This window comes from Eleginops maclovinus, chromosome 11, assembly GCF_036324505.1.
Source record: "Eleginops maclovinus isolate JMC-PN-2008 ecotype Puerto Natales chromosome 11, JC_Emac_rtc_rv5, whole genome shotgun sequence".
NCBI classification, from domain to species: Eukaryota; Metazoa; Chordata; class Actinopteri; order Perciformes; family Eleginopidae; genus Eleginops; species Eleginops maclovinus.
Window position 1 is genome coordinate 17,360,026 of NC_086359.1, and position 22,039 is coordinate 17,382,064.

Sequence of the window (22,039 nt, forward strand, 5' to 3'; positions counted from 1 at the left end):
AATAATAATAATACATGTCCTTTACATGTACATAGCGCTTTTCAAAATACTCTAAAATACTATACAAAAGTATTCACACAAAGAGCAGTCAATTGGTCAAGAGAATACCGATTGGTGGAGTTATGATTTCGGAGGCCGGGAGTTCCATAGGAAAAGCAAGTCTGAAGAGGTGACTTTTGAGGGAGCTGTCATAATGCATTTGTAGGATATACTCTTAATAGTACAAAAATTACCTACAATTTCTCCACTTTGACAAACTCTATATGTATATTGTACTGATGAGGGCAGAATAATATATAGTTCTATTACTAGATGATTTTTGTCCCTTCTGAGACTTTAAGTACATCTCGGGGATAACACTCAGGACTTTAACTTTTAATGGTATATTCTTTAGACTGGTACAACACATTTTACTTCAGTGGAGGATCTGAGACATTTTACCATTGCTAGGTTTTGCAATTATTTAGAATTTCTGGGGTAGCATCTTTAAAATGAACACTCTGTTCTTTTCTGCGTGTTTAAGTAGAGAGGCTTTGAGGTTTAGAGGACATATTCCCCTCCAAACGCAGTGCGCTCTGCAATCAGGGAGAAGCAATCTGTTCTGCAGCAGATCACATGACAAATGATTTGGCACAGACATGCTATGTTCATTTACCGTTTACATTAAGAGATGTTTTTCATTTAACAGATAATTGAAGCACACATCTGCACGCCCTTCCTCTCTCACACACATGTTCCCAAATCCTCTGACTGTTCACTTTGTTTGTGTGTGTGTGTGTGTGTCTGCTCTAGTCTGCCAGGGACTTGGGCCAGATCAGTGACCTGCAGGCCCAGCTGGAAGAAGCCACAAAGGAGAAGCAGGAGATCCAAGAAAAGGTACAAGGAAGTATTGAAAAGCACTACAGCCGCCTGGCAGGACCCCGCCTGCTGCCTCGACACTTCTCTCTGATTAGACCTCAGTTTTTCTCTGAGTTCCTCTGATTATTGTGACCGAAAAATGCCCCGTATCTGTGGCAGCTTTCTTCTTAAAATTGCAATGCAATTTGCATTTAAATAGCAGGAATCAGCAAAGATTTGGAGTCAAGGAGAGAAATTGTTCTTTTGCATCTGAGTACTCATATTTAAAGGTGGGGTCATGTTTATAAACTCAGGAGCTTGTTGCCATGGTTTAACCAATTAGGTAAACTGAAAGCGCTCATTCTGCTCCTTACAACACATTTATTTTTCTACTTGGTGAAGCAGCTTCTGTCTCATGGATTTCTCTAACATGCAAGTGCATCATATTATTTTGAAATATAAAAAATAAATTCTGCAAACGGAAGGTGGAAATTGGAAATATCACATGAATTTGCTATTCATGTGCTAATCGGACATAATAGCAAAACTTTGTGACTACTTGTGGTAGAATAGAACATCATGAATATGCAAATTTCACTGACAAGCTGCCCACAGCAGAGTCATTTTTGAAATGTCAAGCTCCTGCTTTTCACTCTAAAGAATGAATTTCAACAGTGGGACCAGGGTTGGGATGATTATCCTGGGACAAAAATATATGTAATTCACAATATTATTCCAATAATCATCAGAAATAAAGTTAAAACTCCAACTTAAAATAGCTCCTTACATTTTGTTAAATATCAAATATGTTTTTGCATCACAGGAAGGGCAATCTTTTTTTAGTAAACAACCTTTGAATTAAAAAAAATGTCTCTTACAAGATTATTATAAACCATACTGTCACCCTGATTCAAATGAATTCTGCATTTTTCTAAATCAAGCTTTTTTGCACTTCCCAACCATGATAGTGAGCTAGACAGCATTTTCAAATCAATCTTGAATGTTTTCATGATTATTGATGATGAAAATGTTAAACGTTATCCACAATAAAATTGTTTAATGCTTTTCCTTAATGTCCATACCATTGTGCTGGGTGCCATGACATGCACAATCACGTTCCCCTCGGGATAAACAGTACCAAGATATTCCCTAACTTTGCATTTAACATCACCATAAGTTCAAAATTCAAATGTTTCCAACATTTATGTATACCTACAATACTAAACCTGCAAAATCAATGCTAATTCGCAGCACGATAACAAACAAAATAGTTAAATTGGAAGCATTATTCCTGCCATATAGCTTATTTGTCTCACTGTTAGCATGTTATTCATCGGCCTCACTAACATCTTCGTATTTGAATTCAATAACTGTGATAAAACAGGAGCTACACCATCCCCATCTGATTCAGTTATTTCTGTGCTGATGGGTCTAGCTGCTGATTACCGTCCTCAAAATAATTGAGTCTCTGCGTTAATGTGGATTCACGGGGCATAAAGGTTAATGCAACACATTCATGTCAGCAACTGTGCTTTTATAATAATAGTGTTTTATTTTTGATGGAACGCCATTTGTGTAACCTCTAACATTTCATGTATTAATGCTTGTTGATGTTCTTTGTTGATGCATTTGTTAGTTAAATAAATTGCCTTCGGGCTATTAAAACCGAATGTACCCAGTATATGGAAGATCTAAGGCTTAGTTTGTGTGCACGTTACACACGCTCAGGGTAGGACGTTCACAGGGTGTCTTCCATAAATGTAGAATAAACAAATAAAACCATCTGCCTTGAACAAAATGTGTTAAAATATATTTTCACCTAAGGACAAACTTAAGCTCTCTAAAAACACACCCTGCTTCTATTAGATCACGCTAAACTCATGCCAAAGCGCTGTTATTTGCTGAGCCCACCCATCAGAATATTTTTGGCTACACTAGAGACACGCAGCCGGCTGTAAGACATTGTTAAAGGCTGCCAGAAAAGGCAGTGATAGCCATCTGAAGCATATGACCTTGAAGTGGTTATCTTATCCCCTGTACGAGGGAAATCTAGCTTCTTTAGTAATATCAAAGGAGAGCTCCAAATCCTCCAATGTCTCAGATCCAAAGTCCCCCATTAGGTTCCACGATGCCTTTTGGGCCGCTTTTGTTGCGACGTATCTTCCTTCCTTTTATCAGTCATGAAAAAAGGATTCAGATGGAACAAACGTGCTTTGCATGAAACCGTGCTCCTCTCCGAAAGCCTGTGAAATTACTGTGACTCGGTGCTACTCAGCCTGAACCACAAGCTCTTCTACTGACCATTTGTGGTAGATTGGGGGCTTATCTGGAGCTCATTATTCAGGCTGGATGCACAATATTTACCAAGAGGGATTACATTTGGACAAAAACTGTGAAAAGTGAACATTCATTTGATTTCAATGTATACAAACAACAACCTCACAAAGCTGTTCCAAGTTCTTGAAGAAAAAGAAGAAAAGCAGAGGTCAGCGCTGATCCTAAGGAAGCGATTTTGGTTGTTAACTTTATTTGTAAATCTGTACCCTGCTTTCAGCTTCATTCGCTGCAGAGCCAGCTAGAGTTCCAAGAACAATCCATGGTGGAGAAGTCTCTTGTGTGCCGTCAGGAGGCCAAGATCCGTGAGCTGGAGACAAAGCTGGAGTACGAGAGGACGCAGATCAAACGCTTGGAGGTCAGATAATACTCTGCATGCAAAAGACTTGCTCCTGGAACACACATGTAGTATTTAATTATCTATTTATCAAGCTGTAGAGATGATATGAAGGCATGCATAGGGATTTTAATTCTTTAAACAGCCAACTACAGTTATATTGAAAAGTATATTGTGTAGCATTTACGCATTAATATGTCTAAAAACGAGAAGGACTTAGGTTATCCCAAATATACCTCGGGCATTAGTTACTATTGTAGTTGTGTGCCAGAAGCTGTCAAAAATATAAATTGTCACTTTTAAGGTTTTACTTTAAGATGTTGGTCCTTTCTCACTTTGTTTTATAACCTGGATGAATCATATTATTTATTTGATGCATTGATGTTTTGTTATCAGAGAAACAAGCTGAGCAAACGTTAGCGGTTTGAAAACACTTCCATTATATGCACCCAGGGCCGCATTGGGGATTTTTTATTGTGCTTTATCTAGTGTTTTTAACCTGCTTTAAACTCTTGGATTCTGAACCTTGAAGAATTGTTATGGCTTGCGAGCAGAGCCGTTGGGACCCAAGTGCAGCACAAGGTACTTTGCAGTAAAATGCTTTAATGTCAGGCAAAAACAAGGCCAAAAAAACAAACAAACAAACAAACAAACCAGAAACTCTCTCAACTTGTCATTCAACTTTAGCAAGGATCTGACAACAACAACGAGCAAGAGTAATAATCACAAAGACCAGACACAGGTGGGCAGGGAGGAAAAACACACCAGGTGAACACAATCAGGTAATCAGACAGGAAGAGAAACACAGAGAGGAAGTACAAACAGACTAGGGGGGTTCAACACTTCAAAATAAAATGGGAAAACAAAGACAGATCCTTACAATACAAAATAAATTACAGAAAAACACAGACAAATCGTGACAAGAAAACTAACAAATAGAACCTGACTGAGAAGACAGCCATGGACACTGCCAGTCAATGTCTTTTGTTTGAAAGATCAGCGGCACAAAATAAGACATTGTACATATACCGGTAAATACACATCAAAAGAAATGTTGTAGGAGTTGCTCGCTCGTACACTTGTATTACTTTAGTCAAGTTCACTCAGTTCACCTCCAATCCTCCCCAGAGCCTGGTGGGTCGTCTGAAGGAGAACCTCGAAAAGTTGACAGAGGAGAAAAACCAACGCATCGCAGCGGAAAACAGGGAAAAGGAACAGAATAAGCGAATGCAGAGGCAGATAAGGGACATGAAAGAAGAAATGGGAGAGCTGTCCAAGAAGGAGTCCGAGGCGAGTCGGAAGAAGCACGAACTGGTAAGTCTTTGGGTGCTGGGAGACTTGATACAATTGCAGAAGTTCCCGCTAGAGGAGGTAACCGTGCTGTGATCTATTCACCAGGAAATGGACATCGAGAGCTTAGAGGCTGCAAATCAGAGCTTACAAGTGGACCTCAAGCTGGCCTTCAAGAGGATAGGCGACCTTCAGGCTGCCATAGAGGACGAGATGGAGAGCGATGACAATGACGACTTATTCAACAGGTACAGCACGCTTTAACTTTCTGTACAAGAAGATACAATTGCCCTCGCTTCAGTAGATCAGTAAAGTGGACTTGGTACATTAGGGGATTCTGCCAGGGCTGAAGAACCTTACACAAGGAGAATTGCTAGTTTTTCTAGTAGCCTGTCAATCACAACTTATATCTTTTTTTCCGTCTTCTTCTCCCACGTCTTCCTACATCAATTCCCTTCTTAACTCTTTAGCACTCTGTGAGAAAGGCTTCCCTTTGTCGTTCCTACAAAACACAATTTACATTCTACTCCCTGCCCCCAATTTTTTCCTGTTTGGTTACTCCTGCCCTCTTTGCAGAGCGGTTCAATGTTGTACTAGCCCTGAGCCCACAAAGGTAAAACAAAGGTACATACAGACTGCAGTAATAACAACCTCTAAAAAGGAAGATATTAAACACACCAGTTTGAGAACGAGGGTGGGATATGGTTATTTTACGTGGAAGTGTAACATTGTTTATTTATTGTTATCTCTTTTTTTTCTACGTCTCACCTTCTCCTTTTCCTTTTTTCTCCTTTGGTGTTTTTCAACACTCCTGGCAGTTTGCAAGACATGGTGACAAAATATCAGAAAAGAAAGAACAAAACGTGAGAAGGGAAAATGCATGCTGTGTTTGTGTCATCATGGTTGTTTGCACATGTTTTCTTCTTCACGCCCATTTCAACAACAACAGAGAATAATGCAGTATCCCCTTAGTTTGTGTTGTTCAAAATAACAAGGCAAAAAACATAATTTCAAATAGAATGGAGAGCTGTGTCTGTGGTTTTCGATTTCCATTTTACCTCTTCTTTTTCTACCTTCACAGCACTGAGATGTTATTTGATAATTCTGATGGCAAAGTGGTTTTGCTGAATGTTAGAAGACTCTAAATGACACCATCCTAGCCAGTCTCACTGCTGTAGAAGTGTTACAGAGCTGTGGTTATACTGCATTATTCTCTTCATGAATTTTTTTAATCACATGACATTTACTCTCATCATGTGCCCTCTTTCTGCATTTGTTTGGATCTTGTTTCGAAACCGTTTTCCACTGATTTGTATCCGCCTTTTGTTTCTCTTTAGGATTTTCCAAAGCACATGCAACATCACACCTCAGTTAGTTTGTACGTAGAGTTGGTACAATACAGATACCAGTATCAGTAATGCCTCCAATACAACAACTATTAGGTGTTGGCCAGTATGCAATTCTATGATCCCATCCGATATCATGTTACATCTTTTAGTAGCTTATTTACCCTTTGCAAAAACAACATGTCTTGCATAATAACACACTGCCCATGTGCAACTCACAACACAGAAGAGAAAGAAGTAAAAATAATTACTGACTTATTAGCTATCTAGTTCATCAGCTGCTAAAAATATGATCCGATCTGTACACGATATTGGCTGATACAACAGTTCAGGTGTCTGAAAGGGAGAGAAAAACTAGTGGAACGTCGGTACTTTTACGGAAAACCTCTGCAGATTGATTTATGAGTCAATGTAAAATGATATGAATTGAATAGGGTTCATTTGAAAGTTAAGGATGATCTCTTCAATTAAGATGATTTGATTTTGTTTACTGGTTGTCTTTTTGTCTTATCACCTCCCTAAATTGTGGTCATGTGATCTACTTCAGTACACTTATTGTCTTCTGATTCAAGATTCAAAGGTTATAATGCCTATTCACATAAGCTTCAGTGTAGAAATGCCCATGAAAATATTAAGCTTGTCCAACAATGCAACATGTAGTTATATAAGACATAAAACAATAAAACTATTTCAAAATTAAAATAAGAATAGAATAAAAATTGTGCAAGCAGAAATGTATATACATGTATATATAGAAATGTATATACATGTATATATAGAAATGTATATACATGTATATATAGAAGTGTATATACATGTATATATATGTTTTCCCACCTGTTTTTTATATACACGTAAATAGAATATGATATATACAAGAACAGCATGTAAAATGACATGTTATACCGTAAGATGCCATTAAATACTGTTTATTACAGTGATAACTATTTAGATAAATAAATTGTAAGATGACGACATATGAATGCTTATGGAGGCACTTTACAGAGCTCAGGTGTTTAACTGTCTGATTGATCATCGAGACAATATAAATGATAGAAATGTAGACGGTGTCACCCAATATAGAACTAGGTAGACCAAATCCAAGGAACTTAAATTAAAAATACTTTATTTCAGGTATTATCCGGACAAGGCAATGCAAAACAGAACCGAACAGATCTTCACAATACAAACAAACAAAAACAGACTAAACAGAAGACTGTAATACAATCCAAACTTAAGAGTGGATATAATGCAGGTGTACAGGCCAGGTGGATGAAGGACTGGGTAACAGGTGCAACTAATAGGAGCAGGACAACAATCAAAACAGGTGGGAAAACACACACCGATAGGAAGTAAAAAAAAAGACATGCTTTTCAAAATAAAACAGGGAACAGATAAACCAAAAATAAGATCATGACAAATTATTTTTCTTAATAATAATAACACTACGGGCTGATAACACGTACAAGTTATGATCTTGGAAATATTTGGACATACTGTAATGTTTTATACATTTTTAATTAGGGCATAAGGGGATTAACTCCATTGTGCTTTTTACAAAAATGTAGCATGGTGGAAGTAATGTACATGTGCTCTGGAAGACCTAAAGTCTAAGTTGAAATGATGGCGTAATAATGTATGCAACTGAAATGTTTTCGCCCAAAAGCTCAGCTGTTTTTTTTCCATGCATGAAAAATAATCCACCTTTCACTCTCATTTTATATTGCTGTGAAACACTTAAATATAATAATACATGTCCACTTGTCTAGCATGTAAGATGTGTATTCATCAATTTGACAATTTAAATGATGTTCTTCTGACTGACTGCAACCCATTTTCTTTCAGTTTTTTATTCAATGAAAGGAATCTCTATGGCATGTTAAATAATGTAAACATTCAGAGCGCTGTAAGGAAATGTAGTCTTCAGTTTGTAGCGCATTCACCCGTCCATCATTTCCTCGCGTTAACCTCTGATAGCTCCTTCAGAGAGGTGTGGCATCGCGCTGTTTATGCGCCTTTTTTGTTGTTGTTTTTCATCAGACAACCCATGTGTATGAGCGCTCTGCTTTTGTTTTTGTGCAACTCGAGGAAAAGAGCAATGTTTTCCATGTTTGCTTAATTGCATTTTTCCCTCCTTCGACATCATTGCATTAGCAGCATGGGTGAACAATAATAAAGGAGGTGATTTTTTCCCTTCTAATTATGAAGTGGATTTTCCCGATGATTTACATTACTACAGAATATTTTTTTGTACTCAATGCTTCAAAAGCAGAGGTTGTTGTAGCTGGATTATTATTATTGTAGAGGGAGGCTTCCCCATAATAGACTATAATAAAAAGGGTGACACAGATTTATAATGTAAGACTATGCATTGCAAACTATGCAAATGCTTTCATCAGTTCGATTGAGTGGACATGTTTTCACCTTAAGTGCTATGTATGTGTTAGAATTAGCATAATCTAATACCATATGCTTTTACTTTATGAATTTATAATTAGCTCATGGTGAACCGATATCTTAAAATATAGTGTTGGTACCACACGTGTTAAACTGATAAAACCAAGCCATACGAGATTTGATGCTGAGTCTAAGTATTTGTGACAAAGATTTACAACCAGTGCAGGCCAATTGTCAGAAGCCATTAATGTTCACTTCTAAATTCTCGGGGCTTGTTTGTATCTACGAGCCTCAGGACTGGTTAGCTAGTAGTGTCTGGCCAAGGACAAATCGTTTGTGACACCATTTGCACAGCACTCAATTGCAAGCCACCTTTTATTTTGTACGAGTGTGTGTGTGTTAGGGAGAGAATGAAAGAGGGGGCTGGATTCAGCTTTTTTGTTTTGTGATATATCATGTTAAAATAAGTCTCAGTGCCACAGATATAACAAATGGGCAGCAAGTGTAATCAACTTTGTAGTATTAATGAACCCATTATCTTGTTACGGTGGGTGTTTATCACTGTTGTTTGGAATGCAGTAGCGAGGGAATTTGGTGGAATATAAAGGGGAAGATACTGTATCATAGCTGAACTTGAACTCACAATTTGAGCCTGCCGCCTCTTTAAGCACCTCTCAAATGAAATGATCAGGTTTTCCTGTAGAAAATAATATAATCAGACCATTTAGTCTCTCTGGGATCATCATTACCTTCCCCCGCAGAAAGCCTGGCCCGTAAGGTCGAAGATGAGACAGATAGAAATCTTGAAATACCATTCAGTCCGTGAATCTGAATCTACTCTCTGTCTGTGCTCACTCCCTTACAATGCTCACATCTCCACCACCTCTTTAGTGTTAAAAAATAGCTCTTAGGCGGACCACTAGAAAAAAAATTGAAGAGAGGACACTTTGTGCTCTGAGGAAACATGTGTGACACAAAGCTTGGTGACAAAAGGAAATTGTACGTTGTTCACGGGGAGGCCTGGAAGGATGGATATGTGGACAAATGATGGAACTCGGCAGCCTGGCTGTCATATCACACCTCCCTGCATATTGTGTTTGCTCCTGCTTATAAGCATTTTTCAACATGTTCCAAGACTCAGATAGAGAAGCTTGTCCGAAAAATCTGGAATTGAAAATTGCAGCTCCTCCACAACCCTGTCATTGCCCCTATTTTTTCATGCTGCAATGTCTTTAATATAAATGGCCGTACATAATGAAAAAAAGTATATAATGGAATGTGACGTATTATCATAACCCTTTTTTCGATCAGGAGAGACTTGTTTTGATATAACTATATATATTTTTTGCCAAGAATACACTGATGAATGTAATGGTGTTTGGCAATTAGACCCGGTTGTATCATCATCGGGAGGGGGAAAACCGAGCCGATAAAACCCCCCCTGGGGTCTAGACACTGGTGGTGGTGGAAGCATGAAGGGATTGATGGAGGTCGGTCTGAAGAGGAGTGGTTTAAGCTTGACTTGAACCCTGGATCTGGAGGATTTGGAGGTGGAAGCGTTAGAGGAGGGCCGCGTCGACTTACCTGAAATGACAACTGTGAGGAGGGGAGAGAGCAGATTTAAAGGTTTAACGATGGCTTATGGGAATAGAGGCTAAGTGATAGGTTTAGCTGGGGAGGGAACGCCCCTGATCACTGATTGAGAGGAGTGACTGTAGTAAGATGGAAATATGTGAATGACTTGTCTTCCTGGATGAACTTGCGCTGAGCTTCATAGAGCAGAAATATAACCCATCATAAAGGATTATTTTATATTACCTTCAATTATCATAATACTTCATAAAAGCTAGCCTCTGAGTTTGCAAGTCCATGTCTAAAATGCATACTAAACATCCTTATAATTAGTTGTATGAATTTACTAAATCAATATTCAGAGCTGTTTTCAACATTTGATTCTAATTGGACGATAACAGCATTCAACAGTCTGTCTGGATTCCCAATGAATGAAGATTGACCTTATCCAGGTGGGATGTACCAAGCTTTTTCATCGATATCCCCAGGTCCCTGTATATTGATTGTTATGTCAGGCGTCGGGGCCACGGCGCTGTCTCGTGGCTCCTCTCAAATAACAATCACCAGGAGCAGCTGACATGCCACACAGATGCTAGCAGTCCAGAACCAGCCAAACAAGTTCATTATTTCTCCATCAGCTTCATCTACAGTGTGCCTAGATCACTCATCCCACCCACGTCTGCTGAACATTCTGTCAACAAAACATCTTCATTACGTTTATATTGTGTCACACAATGCTTAACCAAATAATGCCTACCTGTCTGGATTGCCTTGCATCATACTAGCCTTTTAAACTGACAATTGACTAACAAAAAGCATGATCATTTGTGAAAACTAACCTTTTTCTTGCCTGTGTAATTGCATAGAATATTCACATAACAAGTCATTTAGTCTAATTATTTTTTTTGCCTAAATGGATTCCGAACCATTGCATTAGGCACATTTATTTTAATAGTATCAGTTGTGGGTATTTAGGAAAATAACTAATTTGTATAAAAATAAGGATGGGAATTACCTTACTTTCCTTGTGCACTTGGAAATCTAAAAATGGCTTGTTAAGGTGAATAGTTTTGCTCTGTCGTGTTGGAGCTAAATTCTTGTATTGTTGCAGTGGGGATGAAACAGAAACTGACTCCGAGGTGGAGGACCGTGTGGATGGAGTTAAGACCTGGCTCTCGAAGAACAAAGGATCTACCAAGACCCTGTCAGAAGAGGGCAGTCTAAAGAGCACCAGGTTAGTGCCCCCATCCTTTTGCATCATGACAGATAACCCATGTATAACGCGATGATAAAAGATCCCACTTTCCCAGCCTTAAAAAGGGCATTTTGCAACAGAACGATGAGTATCTCATGTGATTAGGTGTCATCTCTCTCTTACAGTAATCTGTCTAATGACAGGAGGCGGAACAGGGAAGCGGCTGCTGTCAAATTTATTGAAGTGGCCCATGGCCAGTTGGCACGGCTGCTTAATGACGCTCTGCCACAGTTAGATAGATCTCCTCGCCGGTTGATTGCCTTCTTTCTACAGTGTATGTTGTACATAACAGCAATAGACTCATGACAGGTCCCAAGGACAAAATGACGAATATGATATTCTGTCAAGGTAGCAAAAATCTCAGTTGCCACAAAAAACATGATGCATACTGAAGATCACAACAATTTAGAATGTGTCCTTTAAGTATGTCCAATCTGGCCATTTGCACAAAACACCTTAAGTTTTCTCCTTTCTTCTTTACTTAGGGAAAAATAAAGGGTGTTGCACATGAACCATCACAAGGTTTCCTGAGTGAAGGAATACCATTAAGGAATTACCTGCATTGAAAGGTTTCACTACATTTACATTTTTCAGTTTCCATGGAGACCGTTAGTTTGCTTGCACTTGAAATTATGTCTGTTATTTTCTTGCAACGTTGAGAGAAAGCAAATAAAAAAAAAGATTGAGGGAAGTAATGTACTTCTGGAGAATTGCAATAAACAAGGCAAAAGGGCCTACTAAAATACATACATAATCAACTGTGAAATTGCAAAAAAAGTGCAAAAATCCAACCAAACTGATAAGAATTACTTGGATTTTTGTCTTTTAAGTGTACTTACAGCTTACTTGAAGTAACTGTTGTATACCTTACAGTGAAAGAAATCTCGGAACAGAAGGTTATTAAGTTTAAAATCAATTGCTCCTTGGGAAGTATATCATCAGGATCTGCTTTTCTTGGAATGCCTTACTTTTCTTCATATCTACCCATAAACTCTGCCAATTTGAGTTTACGTTTTTGTCCTTTCTTTGGCTACTAATATTATTTGTGCACCACTTTAAAATACATCAAGACTGAGATAGGGAGTTTACCTTCAATAATTGAGTGAACATTTCAAGGAAACCTTAAAATGACTTGAGGTCTTCCATGCAACTGGCCTCTGATATTGTTTCTTCTGTTCGTTTTTGTTATTGTCAATTTTATGACATAACTTTCCAGATATGCAGCAAATGCAGACACCAAAGAGGTGAAAGAAGGTAAGGAAAAGACGACTGACGGAAGTAAAGACGCAAAAGAGGTAGAGCCGAACAGATCAGTGTCTGTCATGAGTTCCTTGAGCTACAGGAAGCGTTCCAACCTGAAAGACTCCATAGGGGGGACAGGTGATGAGAGCTTCTTGTTTAGCAGTCTCAAAGAACAGCCTGATGCACCAGACCAGGCCTCCATTCGCAAAGCCAAGGCAAAGAGCCAGGCACAGGAAGACTTAGATGACAAAGGCTCCGTCATCTCCATGGCTTATTCTGAAGCTGCCAGCAGAGCCAGGAAGGGTCTGGAGTCACGTTGGGCCTCCCGCAGTAGCCCGGAATTTGATAAGGAATCCATAGTGTCCTCAGTGGCTCCCAGCAGGATGTCCACCAGGAGGGGCATGGCAGACATGGATGATGACAACAAGTCTACTATCAGCAGTGTAAGTCGATCCAGCCCTAGGGGGTTACATCGCAGCAGCTCTTGGAAGGACGATAGACGCAGTAGCTCACGCCTGTCCGTTGCCCGCAGCTGTGGTCTCAGTGAATTCGGCTTGCGTACAGCAGACAGTGATGATGACGACAATGATGATCGCCATAGTGTTGCTTTTACTGAAGGAGGAAGTTCCTCCTTCAGTCCCCGTTCCCTCAGTCGCAGCTTTTCTAACCCTGGCCAATCACGCGCATCAGACGGAAATCTTGCAGAGTCATCTGACATAAAGTCCGTCACCCACCGAAACTACTTGGACCCTGACTTGGAGGCGGCCATCAATGAGGTGCTGAGCTTCAAACCCATTAAGTTCAAGCGCAGCAAGCTTGACGAGTCGAGCGGGGAGGAAGAAGACGAGAAGAAGGGGCCAGTGGGCGAGGAAAGTAGGAAGAGGGGAGAAGACGATGGGCTAGGCTCCAGCCTGCTTCGCTCAGCGTCGGGCTCCGCTCTGGATTACAGCAATCGCTCATCAAGCACCATGAGCACTAGCAGCTCCCGCAGTCGGAAAGATAAAAAAAGCAAAGTCTCTCTGTCCGATGACTCTTCCTCCTCCTCCTCCTCCTCTTCCGATGATCGCCACAGCAGAAAGAGCTCGAGAGGGAAGAAGGGCAAGAAGTCCAAGAAGAGATCTAAGAAGAAGCAAAGCGAGTCGGAGGACTCCTCTTCCTCCTCAAAGACATCCGAGTCCTCTTCCTCCGACTCCACCATCTCCTATCGCAGCTCTAGCAGTGTTAAAAGGGCCCCGAAACAACCGTCTGACGATGATGAGCAGGAGCCTGCAGGCCGTGGGACAACTAGCAAGAAGGAAACCAAGAAAAAGCAGAAGAAGTTGGAAAGCTTGATGATGAAGTACCGCTACAAGCCTGACAGTGACTGATACCAACACCAAAAGGTGATGCACGGTGTGACAATAACCCCCGGACCCCAGCATTACTGAACCTGATTTCAGATCTTCCGCAGAATAAACTAACCTGATTTGCCGTGTGTGAATGTTTTGTATCTAATACTGTGATAGACTCATGCTGACTTGTATACTACTAAATGAGCCTTGGCTGTGTTTTTCAAAAGTCACATTGGCCAATTAGTGCATGCCACAGATTTTTGTTGTGCTTTTGCTCCTGCCAACATTCGTCCACATCTAAACAAATTGCCAATTTACTGCAGTACTCTGTAGTTATCCCTTAAGTTTGCACCACTGCAAACTCCAGTCACTTCTGTTTTATTACCTCCAGGGAGGTTATGTTTTTATCTTGGTTTGTTTGTTAGTCTGTCAGCTTGATTATTCAAACACTTCTAGCCCAATTAAATGAATCTTGGTGAAAGGGTGTAGAATGGCCCAAAGAAGAACCCATCATATTTGTGAGCATTTTAGAGTCACAGCACGGATACTTGCGGTGTCAAGATAATCAAAAGATGAGTTCCCAACTGGAAAAATTCATGTGAACTTACACTGAAACTGGAACATTACAGAGTCCGCGATCACATGTTGTTTCAATGATCTAAGCGATAAAATACATACACATCTTTATTTTACAGTGTAACATTTCACTGCGATGCAGGAGTTTTCTCTTTGTTAACTCAACACTTATTTATGCTCAAGAAGCAGGGCAGTGAAATACGTTTCATCAGTCATACTCGTGTTGTATAGAATTGTTACATTGCTCTCTCCTATTTGTAAAGATGGATTGCTGACGTTGTGTTAAAAGCACATAGGATTGAGAGAGAGTTGTCTCGCTGTGTCTTCAAGCAGAAACAGATGTTGGCAATTAGAAAACAAACTAAATGACACCAATCTTTTCTTTGACATTGTTAACTGAAAAGAGTTCAAACAGTTGTGACATGACTGCTGATATGACTTAATGTGAATACTTTGCATCGTAATTAAGACGCTAAGTTTAGCTCCGAGCTTCAAAAGCCTGTCTACTGTGAAAGTAATTCACTGACACTTGCAAAATGTGAGACAGCAGGCATGATTTGTTTAAAAGTGTCCTTGAACTTGTTTGCCTCTTAAGTAAAACACTGGCTCTCTAGCTCTTTAATCACTGCAGGGTGAATAAAGACAGTTTGAGTGGACTGAATACAGGTGATAAAAATAGATTATCACATACAAGCTGGGCTAAAATTAAAACTGCATCAATATGGTCAGTTCATCCAAAAGACTTTTGCTTAAAAATAAACAAACAACATAGAATTGAATTAAGCACATAGCAAAAAGTTCATAAAAACAATAACACTTACACAGTTTCAGGTTTTCCCTTTTTCTGTGATGTTATATAGGTTTTTGTGTATGTAAATGGTCTGTAAGGCTAAAATCCCAAAGTTCCCTCCAGAGGAAACATCTCCATTAGACTCCATGCATGTAAACTAAACACACAATTCAAATATGTATCTGCTATAAAAGAGATCAGTATGGATTGAAACATCTTTCCTTTTATGCTTGAAAACCGAGTGTATATATATATATAGGAAGAGCCATCATGATACAACTACCACTAGTTTTTTTTGACAGAAAAAGTTTGATCTCATACAGTACCTTTCATTGTGAGGGTCTGGAGAGTGGAAATATAATAACTTTCTCTTAGAGGCTGCTAAAATAACCTCCTCTTCCCTTATATCTAACATGCTCAATGCCAATGTATCACAGAGAGGCCACAGGGTGAAATTAAATGCACTGCAAACAGGGTTATGCTGACCCTGAACCAGATGCAGCCCCTGTGCCTCCTGACTGGCAAATATGTGGCCATAGTTTCAAGGCAGCATTAGCTAATTCCCCCCAAAAATATTAAAACATCTCCTATAAACAAAGTGTCACACCTGTAAGTGAATCCATTTCATTTGTTCTAATGTCTGACTATGGGTAACATCATGCGTATCTTGACAAACTCCACAACTTAAGCCTTTTTCCAAATATCCAAAACTTCCAGCAACATACTCTAGGTGTTTGTCAGTAGTATACAGGTATTACCGGTCGCTCTGTGTGAGTGTCATTGTGCTGAAAAGGAGACGTTGTTATTTTCCTCTGTGGCAGGGGTCATAGTATTGTGGACGAACGCAATCTCCAATGTTGGTATTCAAGTAACACCATGAATGCTTGTCATACCATGTGTTGTCATGACAACGCATGGTATGACAAGCATGATGTAAAGCCCTGGTTTCAAATGACCTTTAATGAGTGGATGGGACATTGAACACAGACTACAGGATTATTCTCACTTATTGAGCTTATTGATGCTGAAGCATGGAGAAGAGCTTTCATTCTGCTGCCTTCAATTCAATCCACACACGTTTGATATTTTAAAGCTATTCTATTTTAGTTTGTTTTAATTTGAATTATTTTGACTGTTTTAAAATGTACATGCCTCAACTGTGACGTGTTTACATGCTTTACACGTCACTTTTTCGACGCTTTTATGTAAGCAACAGAAGCGGTAGAAGGGTATTGCCCAGGGACATAATGACATGCTGACTGCAGCAGGACTGGAACCGACTGCTCTCCCCTGATCCGAAGATCAGCGCACTTTCTCACTGCGCCACAGCCTCCCCCTTTAATGTTAAAAAAGCTCTTTAATTTTCTCTTGCGGCCTGTGCTGCAGCACCTCATTTCACCCTCTCTGTTGGCTCTGTTGTGATTGGTCAACCGCTTAGAGATGTCCCCCCCCTTATCACGTTCAATGTGTTGGAGCGCTAGATAAAAGATTTGTGAGTGTTACATAGTGATGTCACTATGTTACTGATATTAAGAAAAGGAGTCCAATGAAGGCGTTTCAGGCAGGAGGGGAGTGTTTGGTGCAAAACCTTTTGGATTATATCCTTTGGAGATTGACATGCACACAAACCTATATAACACACTACAGGGAAGGTGGAAACCCCAAAAAGCATAATAGGGCCCCTTTAAAGTGTTTTGTAAAGCACTTTAAATTGCCTTGTGTTATAATGTGCTATATAAATAAACTTGCCTTGCCCTGATGCCTTCATTCATATTTTAGCTGCACATACTAATTACAAATATGTCAAATATGCATGCCTTCTGTGTCATTTTTGTGATGTGAAGACAATTTTTGTGATGATTATGGTGTATTAATCACAATTATCGTGTCTCATTTCGGACTTTGGACCACGTTTTTCCAATATATTAGAAACTTGCAAGAATGTGCACGTGTGATGAACACCTCAGGGGATGTATTGTTTACCGCCTGGGGGGAGCGTGTGTCCTGCAGCCTCAATTGCTTGTGCTTTCCGAATGCCATGTTTTTTTTTTTACAACTTTCACTTTTGCTTGTACTGTAAGTTGCCAAGTAATGATATGTTTCTGTGTGTGTTTTGACCCCTATAGTCCTCCTGTGAGCCGCAGACACCTGAGTCTCGGCAGATCTGATGAAGAGGACGAGGCGGACAGCAAGCAGTCGCTGAGGCAGAGCGACGACGGAGGCACAGTGGCAGAGAGCACATCGTAACCCAGACTCTGGTCACCTCGTGACATCAGACACAGGAGGGATTATTTCCCTCCAATTTATTCAGTACTTCTCAGCCAGAAAGACAGGCCTCCAGAGGCATGGACAGATAAGAGGCTTCCATGTGTTCTATGTGCTTTTTCTGTTTCATATTAACAAAACCTACTAAAGAAGTAAAGGAAGGTGGTATCAGATGCTGCTTGATTTATAATAACTGCTTTTCAGGCTACTTCATGCTCTCCTCTTGACTCGCCACATCGCTCTGCCAAGAGGATTTAGATAAGCTACATTTCTCCAAGAAGCTCTGACCGGCTATTAAGACAAAGTTCTTATCTCTGCCCCTTAATGTGGACTAGCGCGGTGGGAGGTATTAACCCATTTTAATTAATTATCTCGCTGTAAGTTAACGCGTGGCTCTTGTTCCAAGTTCAGATATGCATCATTTAAACAAAGTGATGCTAGGTCATGATTACTGACTTGAACAAGGAACACACGTTTTTATTTGAACAAAGCTGTTAGATGTGATATATGTGTTTAAAAAGCTGAGGCATGGATTTAAGATTTTATAGCAATATATAAATGATTATATAAGGAATCGAAGCCTTTACATGAGTGTGATCTTCAAATGAATTAAGATTTCATTTCCTTGAGATAAGGTTTATTTCATATCCCTGATTTATTCTTGTATTCTCGTGAAGTTCAATCTGTAATACTTTAGTCCACTTGTGTATTATTATAGGATGAAAGGGAATATGTTTCTTTGCTATTATAAGGAGTTTTCTGTAGCGTATTTTAAAAGATGCATTAACACTGGATTTTCACTTTATATCATAAATTAAATTAAACCTCGTTTTAATGAATAATAACCAGTATATAATTCATATCAATATTTCAATTGCATATTTATGTTCGCAGATTGTCTTGAACAGAGGGATCTTTTCGTCATATTGCTTCATTAAGCCGTAAATTAATGACATCCTTTTCATCACAATATAGTCCTCCAGTTGGTGCCAAAGACATTGTTCATTAAACCGGTTATATTTTACATGTACGAAAAATTGGGATTGACCCATGACTACCAATGAGTTTTAGTCGTATCAGGAAATTGTGTTATTCCCAGGCTGTGTTACCGGGGGGTCAAACCATAAAATAATTATGCCAAGAATACCCTTCAATTAAAGGCAGTCTGCTTTAAGAACACCCTTATATGTGGCTGATTGTACTCATGAAACTCGCTGGTTGCTTCTACTTTTGGCCTTACAGAATTTGAATGATATCCGCAGATGATTGTGATCTTGTGAACTTTAAATTACGTATATATAGATATATAGGTAAATAAAACAGCATGTACAGTACATGTGCATGTCTGCTCGTGTGCAAAGAAAATGTTCAAGTGTCTGGCTTGCTATTTGCATATCTTTACAGAAAAAGGCATTTCATTTCATGTCTTATTTTTTCCCTTATTTTCCACCCATGAATATTAATGTTTAGGAACTTTGATGTCAGTGGTTCAGAATAGACTTGTTAAATGATTTTTATTTTTAAGTTGTATTGCCTCTCGGTTGGAGTTTTTTGGCATTAGACGTTTCAAAAGTTTATAAATTACATCTCTTGAAAAGGCTTGTCTGTTTTTATTATTGACCAGATCATTTGTGGTATGAGTGCTTTTGGGATTTTTTTGGTAAATAAATTCAGCTGTTTGTTTACAGAATCAATGTTGGCTTGCTGTAATTGCATAGAGTTATAATTTGGATGCACTTTTTGTTTCAAATGCACCACAGCGGGAAAACTGTCAGAGAAAAAGGAGGTTAGAACAAGCCATTGATGTGTTTGATTAATTTTAGCTCATCTACCCCAGAGTAACTTCTCATCATACCCATCCACTGCTCCCAGGAGACTACAGAGGCAACAAACAATTGTTTGGAATGATTAATCCTGAGCTGTTGGAGAAGAATTTCTCACACTACCTTGCAACACATGGGTTGTCAAAAAATGAGCACAGCTACACAGTTCAAATCTGAGCTTGGGGCAAATTCAGGAAGATAAAAAAAAACCCGAGAGCAATCACATCCTTCCTCCCCACAACAATCTGTATTCTACATAGCTGAAGTTTACCTAGCCTCAAAGAATTGATGGTTTTAGATTACCACCTTGGTTGACTTTCACACTCGGTGTGTTTTGCTTCAAAGAATCCCCTATTTATCCAACCAATCTGTAATCCTCAGTCCTATGCACAACACAACCTGTGCTGGCGCCTCACTCAGTGCCAGGGAGCTTTTGCTGTGATTTGCCTCCACTTGTGTGCAGCCTCTGGGTGGCTGCATGTTTCTGCTTAAAGGCTTTCCATTGAGTGACAGATTAAATTCTGCCCCCGATTTTTACTTATTTTGGCTCTAACACTGTTTCACAAGCCACTGGAGCAGGAAGTCATTAGCTCGACAAAGCCAAGCAAGTCTGTGTTTACGGTGCAACCCCCCCTCCCCCCTGTTATTTAGACAGAACGCTTTGGCCGCAGATGTTTGTTGCACTGGAAGTCTAATGCTGCTCCTCCATGGACAGGCCTTCCCTATGCAGTATGATGGATAGCCAGTGTGTATTATTTAGGTGGACCTACTAGCAGAAATGGTGTATAATATTTAACTATCATTTTATTTGTGTTTTACATTAAATTACATTTAATTTAGCTGCCACTTTTATCCAAAGTGAATTACAAAGAGTGCAATATCCATGAAGATATAAACTGAGAAACCTACAGGTAGGCTAAATTAGCTTCAAATAATCCAATCTATTGTAAGTGCCGGTGCATTAGTTTCAAATTAGAAAAAAAGCATTTGATTATTATTTATTTTGTTAGGCTTAATGGCCGTGGTGTAGTCGAAACAGGTGGGTTTTTCAGTCTGAGGGAAGATGTGTTGCCTTCAGCAGTGCATAATCACATGGAACAAGTGTTTGCCTTTTGCTAGCTTAGAATTAGGTCTTGATATTTGCATATGGAGTGGTTCCACTTCACAGTCTGCCATGTTGCACCGCCATGTTTCTACAGAAACTCCTTTAGCACGTTTACATTTCTGAAGGCTGCTGTAGTTCTAAGCAGTTGTTGAACTTCACTAACGCCAGTCTCTGACTGAATTTTGTAGCTCTTTGAATAGTGTACATTAGTTGTAGAGATGGTCTTTGAGAGAGTCAAAGGTCCTGAAAGATACCAAATTGTTAGCACTGTTTCGCCAAAGTGGGATTCAGTTTGCTGCTAATTGCAATCACAACTCTAGATGACGCCAAATCTTACAAACTGTCCCTTTTTAAAGAACACAAAATGGTCATGCTTTGATTTTGGGCTGCTACTAGAACATACACACTATGATTCCCAAAAAGCACATTATTTTTCTCCCACTGGATCTGAATATAGTTGTATTTATGGCTGAAGTGCTCAGTTTTAGCACCTGTCTCTTTAAGCCATGGCCCTAAAAACATCTAGCCTGCTGATTGGTCAGTATTTCCTGTTTTCTGTTACACTATTCGCAGTGTCATTATAGTAAGGAACTCACTGTGTATTTCAAGTATACAGAGTTAGATTTACCACTTCCTGTTACAGGCACAGTTAAAGGCACAGTTTCTGAATACCGACTGTGAATACCACATTTCTCCATGGATTAAGCCTTTTTAAAGTTTGACCAGCACTTAGACCTGCTTTATAATCCAAAAAGTCTTGACAATCTCACTTTCTACAACCTTAACATTACTCCTCTTTGATTTGCTTATCAATTGGAACACCCGGATATGATGTTTCCTCCTATCTTTCACATCTCAACTTAAAAGGTGTCTGAAATGGTGTACTATTCTTGATATATTCATGGAATCCACTTCGACAAGATTATTTTGCCAGTATGGACAAAGATGCACCTTTATTAAATTACAAAGCAGATGGAGAGCAGCCAAACTGACTCAGAACTGACTCCTAAATAAAAATGTGTTCAAAATGTGCTGATCTATTCACCAAGCATCTCCACATTTTGACCTTGGTTGGAGGCCACCCTGGCAGGCAGTAAAAAGTGTGTGTGCGTGGAGTGGGGGGGGGGGGGGGGGGGGGGGTTGTGTTTATCAGGCATCGTCTTCTGCTATTAGCACTGCCAGTATCCTGCTGGATGCCTGCTGTCAATAAAGCCGTGATTGGAGGCCCCGGGACCCCGCCTGCAGGGACCAGGTGAGGAGGCGGCGTTCATTTGCAATTCCAAGATGTGAAGACGCTGCAGTGCTCTGCCTCGGAGCCTTTCTTTGTTTGCACATAGCATTTCCACTCTAATGAACACCGCACGGTAGTTGGCCAATGTAACAAGGCTCAAAAGGCAGGCTCAAACATTGTTTACATTTTGCATAGGTCTTTCCCGAGCCCGGGGAACAACAAAAGCATCTTTTTCTCTTCATGTACCATAAAAGAGAATGAGCTTTAGCACCTGCAGCAAAGGGGGAATCTTTGATTTGGTTTGTTTT

At 39.6% G+C, this 22,039-nt stretch overlaps 1 protein-coding gene across 1 annotated transcript in view; it reads left to right on the top strand.

Moving 5' to 3' along the window:
* Positions 1-19,271, top strand: part of LOC134872617 (unconventional myosin-XVIIIa-like) — a 93,206-nt gene extending 73,935 nt beyond the window's left edge. Inside the window, exons 39-46 of the mRNA XM_063895995.1 lie at positions 793-876; positions 3,392-3,529; positions 4,637-4,822; positions 4,907-5,046; positions 5,617-5,661; positions 11,225-11,347; positions 12,585-13,992; positions 17,434-19,271. Of these exons, the coding sequence (XP_063752065.1) occupies positions 793-876; positions 3,392-3,529; positions 4,637-4,822; positions 4,907-5,046; positions 5,617-5,661; positions 11,225-11,347; positions 12,585-13,977 (2,109 nt within the window). The 3' untranslated portion in view covers positions 13,978-13,992; positions 17,434-19,271. The remainder of the gene's footprint in view (positions 1-792; positions 877-3,391; positions 3,530-4,636; positions 4,823-4,906; positions 5,047-5,616; positions 5,662-11,224; positions 11,348-12,584; positions 13,993-17,433) is intronic.
* Positions 19,272-22,039: the final 2,768 nt, after the last annotated feature.